General features: G+C 40.9%; 1 protein-coding gene across 2 annotated transcripts in view; it reads right to left on the bottom strand.

Moving 5' to 3' along the window:
• letmd1 (LETM1 domain containing 1) overlaps window positions 1–12,364 on the bottom strand; it is a 32,435-nt gene extending 20,071 nt beyond the window's left edge. The window contains exons 1-2 of one of the 2 annotated variants that reach the window (XM_072249022.1): window positions 12,253–12,364; window positions 8,171–8,331 (exon numbers count right to left, since the gene is read on the bottom strand). In XM_072249022.1, the coding sequence (XP_072105123.1) occupies window positions 8,171–8,331; window positions 12,253–12,344 (253 nt within the window). In that variant the 5' untranslated portion in view covers window positions 12,345–12,364. The remainder of the gene's footprint in view (window positions 1–8,170; window positions 8,332–12,252) is intronic. The other variant, XM_072249023.1, reaches the window with a different exon arrangement.
• Between the last annotated feature and the right edge of the window lie 677 nt (window positions 12,365–13,041).

The raw sequence follows: 13,041 nt of genomic DNA, 5'->3' as shown, positions 1-13,041 counted from the left end.
CTGTTGGAGATGGTGGAAGTTGCAGAGGCTCATGGAGTGGTAGGTGAGGACAAGAGGAACTCTATCTTTGTTAAGACAGCGGGAAGATGGGGTGAGGGCAAATTTCCAGAAAATGGAGGAGATGCAAGTGAGGGTATCGTCAATGGTGGAGGAAGGGAAACCCTATTCTTTGAACAGGACATCTCAGATGGCCTGGAAAGGAAAGCCTCATCCTGTGAACAGATGCAGCAGGGACGAAGGAACTAAGAAAAGGGAAAGGCACTTTTATAGAGGACAGGGTGGGAAGAGGTATAGTCTAGCTAGCTGTGGAGTCGGTAGGTTTATAAAAGATATCGGTAAACTGAGAGATTGAGAAAGGGGAGAGAGGTGTCAGAAATGCACCAAGTGAATTTAAGGGCAGGGTGGAGGTTGGAGGCAGAAGTCAAAGTTGATGACATTTGCAAGCTCAGCATGGAAAATGAGAGTTGTTGAAGAGATCGAGAGCATGTGAAGGTTCGCCGATGTAGGTCGGAATGGACTGAACCATCGAGCTATATGGACACGAGTTCAGTGCGGCAGGAGCAGGCAGAAACAATGGGCCTACCTGGACAGTCAGGTTTGTGGATCTTGGGTAGGAGGTAGAAGCGAGCAGTGTGAGATAAGGGAACTGAGCTTGGTGGCAGTGAAAGGGAGTTCTCCAGAGTTGATGAAGTTGGTGATGGTGCGGGAGACAATGGCCTGATGGTAAACAGCAATGAGATAATGGCCTGATATGTTTAATGGTGCTGCATTTACGAGAAAAGCAAGACAGGACATTACAAAATTTGCTCCAACAATGACTGAGGTGTTTTCTCATTACACTCAGGTTACAGGTGAATTTTGAAAGGATGCTAGTCGAGGCAGTGGAATAGGTCCAAACAATGATATGAACAGCCAAAATGCACACAAGTACAGAAAAGTAAATTAGGAGCAGGAGTAGGCTATCTGGCTCCTCAGGTCTGCTATGCCATTGAATATTACCATAGCTGATCTACTCAGGGCCCTATCGTTCAGTGACCTAGCCCTCAAAACCCTCCAGGGTATAGAATTTCACTAATTCACCATTCTCTGAAAGAGCAAATTCCTACACATCTCAGTTTCAAATGACCATCCCCTTATCTTGTAATTACATACTCTTAAGACTCTCCCACAAGAACAAATGGCTCACCTTCAAACTGCCCCCTGAGCATCTGATATGTTTCAATAAGATCACCCCTCATTCTTCTAACATCCAAAGAATAACGATTGAACTTGTTTCAGCCATTCATGACAGGACAATCTTTTCAACCTAGGGATTAGCAGAGTGATTCTGTCCAAGACTGCCCTCAATGCCAGCATATTCTGCCTTAAATAACGTGACAAAACAGTACACAGTCCTTCCAGGTGCAGCCTCAGCATTGTTTTGTAAAATTTTAAAACAATAGTTGTCCATTTCTAAATGCCAACCTCCTTGTAATAAGGGCAATATGAAATTTGCCTTCCTAACTACTTTGTTGCACCTACATGTTAACTTTTTAATGGTTTGTACACAAGAATAGCTAGATTGCTCTCTTCTTCATTCATTTGCAGTCTCTCTCTATTTAGATAATAGTCTGCTTTTCCATTCTTGGCCTCACATTTTCCTACATTACACTCAATTTGGGAAGATTTCACCCAGTTACTCAACCAATCTACATACTGTTTGAGTCCAAATATCCTCTTCACAACATGCTCTCCCACCTGATTCTGTATTAATAGCATATATGGATAATGCTTCCAAGTTATTGATACAAATTAGAAATAAGTAAAGGCCAAGAACTGATCCTTATTGTATCCTTCTAGCCTGAAGACACATCTATTCTGACTGCCTTCTGTATGATAACCAGTTTTCATTCAATCAATTTTAGCACACTCCCCCACAATACTGCAAGCTTGTAACTTGTGTTGCAGATCTTTGTAACATCTTAATAAGTACTTTCTGGAAATGCAAATACACCATACAAATACTGGTATGCTTAAGTGTGTTACATCCTCAAAGAACTCTTTAAAAAAATTGTTTAAAACGTTTTCCTTTCATAAAACTACATTGCCTTGGTTTGATTGCATTAACCTTTCCTAAAAGACTGGCTATTTCTTCCCCAATTCTAGACTCCAGCATCTTGCCAACATCTGGCGATCTGGAAGACCGTGTAAGGAATCTGGAGCAGCAGCTGGATGACCTTCGGCTCATAAGGGAGAATGAGGCAGTCATAGATGAGAGCTACAGGGAGGTAGTCACACCTAGGCTGTCGGAAGCAGGTCATTGGGTGACAGTCAGAGGGGGGAAAAGTGAAGGTGAGCAGACAGGTAGTGCAGAGCACCCCTGTAGCCATTCCCCTGAATAATAAGTTTACTATCCTGGATACTGTTGGCGGGGACGACCGACCGGGTGTGAGCCACAGTGGCAGGGCCTCCAGCACTGAGTCTGGCCCGGTGATGCAGAAGGGTGGGATGGAGAAGAGGGCAGCCGTCGTCATTGGAGACTCTATAGTCAAGGGAGCAGACAGGAGTTTTTGTGGACGTGAGAAGGACACCAACCAGAAGTCGTGATACATGTTGGTACCAATGACATAGGCAGGAAGAGGGATGAGGTCCTGAAGTGCGAGTTTCGGGAACTAGGCAGGAGGCTGAAGAACAGGACCTCAAGGGTGGCGTTCTCAGGATTGCTGCCAGTGCTACGTGACAGCGATGGTAAGAATTGGAGGAGATGGCAGTTGAATGCGTGGCTGAGGAGTTGGTGCAGGGGGCAGGGTTTTAAATTTTTGGATCATTGGGATCTCTTCTGGGGAAGGTGGGACCTGTACAGATTGGATGAGTTGCACCTGAACTCAAGGGGGAGCAATATCCTTGCAGGTAGATTTGCTAGCATGGTTCGGGAGGGTTTAAACTAATTTGCAAGGGGGATGGGACCCGGAGCGATAGAGCAGTGAAAGAAGTGCATGGAGTAAAGCCAGATCTAACATACAGAGAGGCTTTGAGGAAAGAGAAGCAGAATAAACGGTGTAAAGACAGTAAGGTAGAAGGGCTGAAATGTGTGTACCACAATGCAAGAAGCATCAGGAACAAAGGTGATGAACTGAGAGCTTGGATACATACATGGAATTATGATGTAGTGGCCATTACAGAGACTTGGCTGGCACCAGGGCAGGAATGGATTCTCAATATTCCTGGATTTCAGTGCTTTAAAAGGGATAGAGAGGGGGGAAAAGGGGAGGAGGGGTGGCATTACTGGTCAGGGATACTATTACAGCTACAGAAAGGGTGGGTAATGTAGCGGGATCCTCTTTTGAGTCAGTATGGGTGGAAGTCAGGAACAGGAAGGGAGCAGTTACTCTATTGGGGGTATTCTATAGGCCCCCTGGTAGCAGCAGAGATACAGAGGAGCAGATTGGGAGGCAGATTTTGGAAAGGTGCAAAAATAACAGGGTTGTTATCATGGGTAACTTTAACTTCCCTAATATTGATTGGCACCTGATTAGTTCCAAGGGTTTAGATGGGGCAGTGTTTGTTAAGTGTGTCCAGGACGGATTCCTGTCACAGTATGTGGACAGGCCGACTAGGGAGAATGCCATACTAGATCTAGTACTAGGTAATGAACCGGGTCAGGTCACAGATCTCTCAGTGGGTGAGCATCTGGGGGACAGTGACCACTGCTCCCTGGCCTTTAGCATTATCATAGAAAAGGATAGAATCAGAGAGGACAGGAAATTTTTAATTGGGGAAGGGCAAATTATGAGGCTATAAGGCTAGAACTTGGAGGTGTAAATTGGGATGATGTTTTTGCAGGGAAATATACTACGGACATGTGGTCGATGTTTAGAGATCTCTTGCAGGATGTTAGGGATAAATTTGTCCCGGTGAGGAAGATAAAGAATGGTAGGGTGAAGGAACCATGGGTGACAAGTGAGGTGGAAAATCTAGTCAGGTGGAAGAAGGCAGCATACATGAGGTTTAGGGAGCAAGGATCAGATGGGTCTATTGAGGAATATAGGGAAGCAAGAAAGGAGCTTAAGAAGGGGCTGAGAAGAGCAAGAAGGGGGCATGAGAAGGCCTTGGCGAGTAGGGTAAAGGAAAACCCCAAGGCATTCTTCAATAATGTGAAGAACAAAAGGATGACAGGAGTGAAGGTAGAACTGACTAGAGATAAAGGTGGGAAGATGTGCCTGGAGGCTGTGGAAGTGAGCGAGATCCTCCATGAATACTTCTCTTTGGTATTCACCAATGAGAGGGAACTTGATGATGGTGAGGACAATATGAGTGAGGTTGATGTTCTGGAGCACGTTGATATTAAGGGAGAGGAGGTGTTGGAGTTGTTAAAATACATTAGGACGGATAAGTCCCCGGGGCCTGACGGAATATTCCCCAGGCTGCTCCACGAGGCGAGGGAAGAGATTGCTGAGCCTCTGGCTAGGATCTTTATGTCCTCGTTGTCCATGGGAATGGTACCAGAGGACTGGAGGGAGGCGAATGTTGTCCCCTTGTTCAGAAAAGGTAGTAGGGATAGTCTGGGTAATTATAGACCAGTGAGCCTTACATCTGTGGTGGGAAAAATGTTGGAAAAGATTCTTAGAGATAGGATCTATAGGCATTTAGAGAATCATGGTCTGATCAGGGACAGTCAGCATGGCTTTGTGAAGGGCAGATTGTGTCTAACAGGCCTGATAGAGTTCTTTGAGGAGGTGACCAGGAATATAGATGAGGGTAGTGCAATGGATGTGATCTATATGGATTTTAGCAAGGCATTTGACAAGGTTCCAGACAGTAGGCTTATTCAGAAAGTCAGCAGGCATGGATCCAGGGAAGTTTGGCCAGGTGGATTCAGAATTGGCTTGCCTGCAGAAGGCAGAGGGTCATGGTGGAGGAAGTACATTCAGATTGGAGGATTGTGACTAGTGGTGTCCCACAAGGATCTGTTCTGGGACCTCTACTTTTCGTGATTTTTATTAACGACCTGGATGTTGGGGTAGAAGGGTGGGTTGGCAAGTTTGCAGACGACACAAAGGTTGGTGGTGTTGTAGATAGTGTAGAGGATTGTCGAAGATTGCAGAGAGACATTGATAGGATGCAGAAGTGGGCTGAGAAGTGGCAGATGGAGTTCAACCCGGAGAGGTGTGAGGTGGTACACTTTGGAAGGACAAACTCCAAGGCAGGGTACAAAGTAAATGGCAGGATACTTGGTAGTGTGGAGGAGCAGAGGGATCTGGGGGTACATGTCCACATATCCCTGAAAGTTGCCTCACAGGTGGATAGGGTAGTTAAGAAAGCTCATGGGGTGTTAGCTTTCATAAGTCGAGGGATAGAGTTTAAGAGTCGCGATGTAATTATGCAGCTGTATAAAACTCTGGTTAGGCCACACTTGGAGTACTGTGTCCAGTTCTGGTCGCCTCACTATAGGAAGGATGTGGAAGCATTGGAAAGGGTACAGAGGAGATTTACCAGGATGCTGCCTGGTTTAGAAAGTATGCATTATGATCAGAGATTAAGGGAGCTAGGGCTTTACTCTTTGGAGAGAAGGAGGATGAGAGGAGACATGATAGAGGTGTACAAGATAATAAGAGGAATAGATAGAGTGGACAGCCAGTGCCTCTTCCCCAGGGCACCACTGCTCAGTACAAGAGGACATGGCTTTAAGGTAAGGGGTGGGAAGTTGAAGGGGGATATTAGAGGAAGGTTTTTTACTCAGAGAGTGGTTGGTGCGTGGAATGCACTGCCTGAGTCAGTGGTGGAGGCAGATACACTAGTGAAGTTTAAGAGTCTACTAGACAGGTATATGGAGGAATTTAAGGTGGGGGCTCATATGGGAGGCAGGGTTTGAGAGTCGGCACAACATTGTGGGCCGAAGGGCCTCTAATGTGCTGTACTATTCTATGTTCTATCTAGCTTACAGTTTCCCACATTTTTCTTCCTCCTTTCTTGAACAAGGGATTCAGATTTGCAGGTTTCCAATCCACTGGTATCCTTGAGTGAGTTTTCAAAAACTTCAGTGGCTCTCCTATATATGCTGCCAGTTCCTTTAATGGCCTTGGATGCAAGCTATCAAATCTTTGTGACTCATCTACCCTTGGTCCCATTAGTTTTTCACAATACCTTGCCCTTGTGATAGGGATTGTTACAAGTTCATGGCAACATAGCAGTTAGCATTATGCTTCACAGTACTGGCAACGGTTTCATTTCCTGCTGTTGCCTGTAAGGAGTTTCGACGTTCCTCCTGTGACTGTATGGGTTTCCTCCCACAGTCCAAAGATGGTTGGCTGGTTAATTGGTCATTGTAAATTGTCCCATGATTAGGCTAGGGTTAAATCAGGGTTTGCTGGGCAGTGTGGCTTGATGGGTCAGATGGGTCTATTCTATGCTGTATCTCAATAAGTAAATAAAAGTTCCTTCAAGCTATTTGAATCTCATCCATCTGTTATAATTAGGATAACTTCAGTGTCCTCCATGAACACTGATCCAAAGTACTGGTTTAAATTATCTGATTTTCCATTACTAATTCCCCAATCTCACCCTCTAGGGAACCCACACATATATCTATCAAAGTTCTTGCTATTTGTTTTGATATTACTCATCAGCTGAAAAAGGATCAGTGCTTTCCCAGCGTATATTACGAATAAACTCTTCTCAGGCTTCCAGCCAGGTACAGGTATCGATTTTAACTAACGTTTCAATGACAAACACTGATGAAGATGCCATCCCTAATGAAAACGGCAGTTTGTCATCGGAACATCAATTAAAATCGATACCTATACCCAGCTGGAAGCCTGAGAAGAGTTTATTACACATCAGCCTCTTTTTTTCATAATCAATTTTCTCCATCCCTCTCACTGCTGGTCTCTGAAAAATTCTCAGCATTTTGCTCTACCTTTAGTTTTATATTTTATATTTAGTATGCTTTATGCTTTTTTAAAAATTTAATATTTTCCTGGACCACCTTATTAACCACTAATGGTTCATCTTCTCAATGAGACTGATTTCTAATCAGGATAAATTTCTGCTGAGAGTTACAAGATAGCTACTTAAACATCTTCCAGTGATTATCTACTGACCTTCCTTTTATCCTATTTTCCCCAGTTCACTCTAGACAACTCAACATACGTACCTTTCTAAATGCCCTTATTTAAGTTAAGGACACTGATTTTGACCTAGCATTTACCCTCAAACTCAATCTAGAATTCAAGCATTTTTGTTTTAAAACAAACAAAAACTCTTGACAAAGAAATATCACCTGCAAATACACATTCTCACAGTTCTAGTTTTCTACTGAATAATTGTGAGAAGAATCTCAGCACTCTCCCAAAGATCTGTTACATATGGACAGGACAGCAATGTTGCACAGGGGAGACCAAGGGTAGGGGAGAAAGAATCAAGGCACATAGAAATTATATTTCTTTAAAATGTCATACTATACAGGTCAACCTTCACTAATCCAGCACGATTGGGACCTGAGGAGTGCCGGATTAGTGAAAATGCCGAGTTGCCGAATTACAGAAGGATCACATTAAGCATAATCAATGCCAGGTTATCGAAGGAACCGGATTACAGGTAGTCGGATTAGTGAAGGTCGACCTGTGTATTAACAGTTTGAACAGAAAACTTGATCACTTCTTGCCCTCTCCTACAATTGCTAAGCAATAATACCTTCTTTCTTTCAAAATAACTTGAGAAAATTTTGAAAAGTTAAGGCACAATATCAATGCAAGCCACTTTTGGTGAATGCTATATAGTAATCCAGATCAGAAAAACTGTTTCCTCTTTCTCCTTTCTGCAAGCCATTGTATCATCCTGAACTGTGTCACACCCACAAATGTAGTACAACCACAGTTCTATCCAAGATGAACCTAATGTTACAGAGCGCAAATCAAATCCTTGTTTATTTAAAACAAAGATATAATATTACACCAGGCAACACTTTCACCAACGGAGCCAGCTGCAGACTTTGTTAATGTAGTTGATTCCATCAAATTTAATGCTCAAAATTTAAATTATAGAGACGTACAGTAAATGTAATTCTGGCTTTTTTCTTCTATAGTGTATTTCACAAACATGTCACGAGTTATATGCTCCTCTTCCTTCTCCCAAAGTTTCTGTCATGTTTACCTTGTGAAAAATTATCGATATCTTCTGGTCACTAACTTACCTTGGAAAAAGTTTGAATAGATCACATAAAAACGGGGAAAGTTTCTTTCCAGAAATCGTTCATATTTTGCATTCAAACGTTTGGCCTTTGAGATGATGGCTGAACTTAAAGTACTCCTCTTCGCTGTTGTGAAAAATTGTGACAACTGGTGACTAGTAAGCCTGGGATGGAATATAATGTTGGTGGTGAGGGAAATAAAATAAGAAAGTCATCAATTAATCTGTTAGCAGTTTAACCACAATAAAGTATGCTGTTACTTTTTAAACTGTATTCAGAGAGAATCATAGAGATCTATGGCACAGATGAAGGCCATTTGATCTAATACATCCATGCTGGACAAAGACCTATCCATCTTAATCACATGTCCCAGTTCTTAGTCTATGCCATCTGACTAGCCAATTGGTATTTTCTTGCAGTCTATAATTTTCTTTATCAAATACAATCAATACCTGTAATCATTTGGCCATTTATTAAATGAAGAAATCTTTATTGATCTACACCATCAATACACAAAACAAAAAGTCATGGATGTAGCACTAAGCCAATACCAACAATATCCATGCAAAAAGCCTTCCAGTTATTAAAATGCACTCAACATCATTTGTTCCTGCCATTGAACTAATTTTGCTTCGAATGTTTCACTTTCTCTTGCATCCCTTGGTCTTTAGACCTTTCTGATTAACTTGCCACAAAGGACTTCAAACACTGGTAAAATCCATGTAGACTACATCAAATGTGTCGACCTTTCTTGTTAACACCTCAATAAATTGCAAATCAACAGCTTCTCACAGGTGAACTCTGAAAAAATCCACTGTCTTTGATTGAATCATCTCTCTTTACACATTATGACACCCATATTTTTTCCTGAATAATTTGCCCACAATTACAGTTCCTTACTTTACTTTTTAAATAATACCAGTAGCAACCTTCCAATCATCTAACACCAGGTCTAGTTTCCCTCCCCCATCTCCTTGGGTAAATAGGCTCAGGAGAAATTTATTTTCAAAGATACTAAACACCTTAATATCACTCCTCTTTCTGTTCATTTTTATATATATACATATACACAACTCCTCAAATACAAACTGGATCTTCCCTGTTTTTTTTTTGGTGAAGGTTTTATTAAGAACCATACCCTTCTGCGTCGGCAAATGTTACTTTTTTAATACTCAATCGGCCCTCATTAGTTATCCATTTGCCCCTTATGTACTTATATCATATTTGGGTTTTTCTCAATTTTCCTTGCTATTATTTTATCACACCCTCTCTTTGCCTTCTTAATTTTCCATACTTCTCCAAGCAATCAGTATACAACCTCAACATTCTATTTTTCCTCCTTTCTTCAGTCTCTTGATATCTTGAATACCTCTTATTGTTTTGACACTAATTTACCTTCAGGTAGAACAGAGGGAGAGGAAGAATGCATCAATAGAAAACCAGGTCCTAAACTGATCCGTGCATATGCAGATTCCAGCAATGGTCATGAATCAGTAATCAAGACCACGAATTTTGGCCAACTCTCCTAAAAACATCAAGGCCTGTAAAAACCTGTTGCTGGCCTGGCAAGATTAGCTAACGTAACCCAGACTAGGAAATAACAACCACATAGCATAATTTGTCTGCTTTATCAGCATTACTGGAAAGCACATTACTTGGAAAAGAAAGCATTGTGAAGATTAAGATATAAACTGTAGATATCTTTTTATAAAACAAAATGTTTATTTTGCTCTTTTATTTTTACAAAACACTCTGGGAAATCTTGCAATGTATATTCTAGCCGGGTTTATGATGCATTTGCTTTTGCGCTAGGAAGCTTTTATAAAGCACAGTAAGAATTTTGTGCTGTAATTTCTGCTGCATTTGCTTTGCGTTCAAGTGTTGTTGCAAAACATTCCAGAATTGTGCACAGATACTGTTGAGTTTCCAGTGATTTCTTTCTGGTCATCAAAAAAAAAACCAGTTCTTAAATATAAACAGACCATAGATTCAGTACTCGTGGACTTTTTTTTAAAAAAGTAAAACTGTCAACATAAGGTGGACATTAATATGCCTGCACAGGTAAACACACTTGGCAATGTGTTAAGTCAAATTAAGGGTTGATGGTTCAGCTCAATACCCAGTTCAGACAGAGTTCACCAATCTGAAACATTAACTTATATTTTCTCCAATATTTTCAGCATTTTATAGCTCCTAGATCTTTTACACTTGGTTGTAGTTAATAGTTTGAATGCCTTTCCTATATCCTACGTAATGTGATCAGTTATATCCGAGGCGAGAATAGGTAGCTCACACTTGTGTCAGGAGACTTCTAATCTCTGACCAGCAAGAGCAAAAGAAATAACGGTAGACTAGTCAGCTCCTCGTGCCCGCTCTGCCATTCAATAAGATCATGGCTCATCTTTTACCTCGCTCAGCAACACGTTCTTGCACTAACCTGATCCCTGAAACATCTCCATCCATTACTGCCTCAAAATGACCTATTTATTTCTTAAATGACCAATTTTAAATTCACATCTGTATATCATCCCAATCCCATGTGCTTAATTTACTCCTATCTGTTCTGCTAATTAGTCTCAAAAAAACTGATTTATTAAACTACATTCCCCTTTCCTACATCCATGTGACTGCCAATCCTATTACTGTTTAACTTTGTTGTGACCACTTCCTTAATGATATAATCTGCATTTTTTCCTAGCTTTGATGCTTCCCTGTAGTTGATCATGGAAACACATTGCAATGGATAAGAGACTGAATCTTCATTCTGACACTACATAATATAACCTTTTAAAACACCCAGCTACTGTACTATCCATGAAATACTTTGGATGAAAAACAAACATGAAATAAAAAATAAAAATAAAAATTGACAAGGAAAGCAGCATGTGGCTGGAATAAATTTTTGAGAGGAGCTGAATTTGGCATCCAGCACACAAACATTCCACCAGAGTACAGAAATAAAAATATTATGACTGAGAAATCTGAAATAACTGAAAATCTTGCAAATAATCAGATCATGAAACTGAGAGTTAACATTTTTTTAGTCAATGGTCTTTCATCAGAATGTGAAGCCATTGATCCAAAATATTTACATTCTTTCTCCCTGATGCTACATGACCTGCTTAACATTTTCTATTTTTATTATACCCCAGAACTAATAGTAGCAACACTCTTGGCTAATTGGAAATCCACTGCCACAAAACAAGATTGGTGTTGATTTAACAACATTAGAAACAAGAGGCTAATCAAAGGATCCAAAACTGTACGTGAAACTCCAGACATGATCTCATCAAGACCAAATACAATTGTGGCAGACCTCTTTCTCTCTTCCAATGAATGCAATATAGCATTTGCCCTCTTAACAACTTCCTTTATCTGCATATTAGTTTTCAGTTTTGTGTACAAAAAGACCCAGGTTTCTTTTGAACAACTTTCTGATTTATCACCATTTAAAACAAACACTCTACTTCACTGTTTAATGCAACAAGGTAGTCCAACTCAGATTATGAGTCATCGCCATCGCTGCATCCTTCTCACCACTCACAACCCCAGGTAGTTTTATCAGCATCAAATTTGGAAATATGACAGCCAAACATTTGCACAGATTGTGAGTAGCAAGCACCGGTCGTTGTGGTACCCTACTTAGCCACACACTGCAAACTTGTGAAAAACTGTTTGTCAGCTGTTAAAAGTGGAAAAAGCTAAAAACATCAAACAAAGGCTATGAAGAAAAAGAAGAGAAAAAATGCTAACTAGAATAGCTCTACCAAAGAACAAGTGCCGGCCTCTTCTGCAGTGTCGTTCTTTGATTCTACACCTTTCAAGATCACTACAAAAAGACCGACAGCCTCAGCAAAGACGTGAGACTGCTAGGATGTTATAGGCATGACGTTTAAAGTCAAATTCATCGAATGACAGCAATTCAAGTCATTTAAAAAGCATCCCTATAATAATTAACGTGGAAGTACACCCTTGCTCCTCCGCTACGTGCATGTCGGTTGCGGAATTATGATGCATATGATACACGCGAAAGACAAGACAGAGACAATAATTGTATAAAAGCCCCAGATTAAAACTTCTCTTACTGGGAGACATATATTGTCGGATAGCGTAAAAGCTCGGAGAAATTACGACCATTTAGCTGCTGAAGCCTGAAACAACTTCTAGTAAGCGCCATCTTTACAAAACAAACGGCCAAACGAGTGCAAAGGTCAACGGCTCTCGCGATGACAGCCATCTTCCGCAGAAAGATCTTTGCAATGTGTAGCTGAAAAAATGCGGGGCTATCTGCTAACCACATTTGCCTTATTTACGTATTTATTATCACAATGGTCATTTGATGAGGTCATCTTGGTTTTTAAAAATTATCAAAATAAACTTTATTCAAAATAAAAATTATTTACAAGAATAAACCGTGAAATGTCTTTTCATTCTTACACTCATAGTCAATGCTTCCAGAGCTGTTCTATTACATTCCTTAAACCAATAGGATTGTTGTCACTTATGTGGCTCCCTCGGGTGGTACTACGACAATAATTGAGAGGGGATTCCTCACACTCAGGCCCCTCCCTCTCCAGTAGAGGAAAATCTATTTTAGGGTTGCCATGGAAACAGGACAAAAGAGATGATCTCTCTCTCTCTCTCTCTCTCTCTCACACACACACACACACACACAGTTATTGACGGATGAGAGGCTTTTATTGTGAGAAAAACAGATTAGCCTCTTCATAGTCATAGTCATAGTCATACTTTATTGACCCCGGGGGAAATTCATTAGGATGACTGGTTGAAGACAATATCTGAATATTGAAAGACTTTGATAAAGTTAAAGTGGTTTCCCCATCCAATATTTTGTGTCTGCCTGTCTATGTGTC

This window comes from Mobula birostris, chromosome X (genome assembly GCF_030028105.1).
Source record: "Mobula birostris isolate sMobBir1 chromosome X, sMobBir1.hap1, whole genome shotgun sequence".
Taxonomy (NCBI): domain Eukaryota; kingdom Metazoa; phylum Chordata; class Chondrichthyes; order Myliobatiformes; family Myliobatidae; genus Mobula; species Mobula birostris.
The sequence above is the reverse complement of the archived record's forward strand: the minus strand, read 5'-3'. Positions and strand labels throughout refer to the sequence as shown.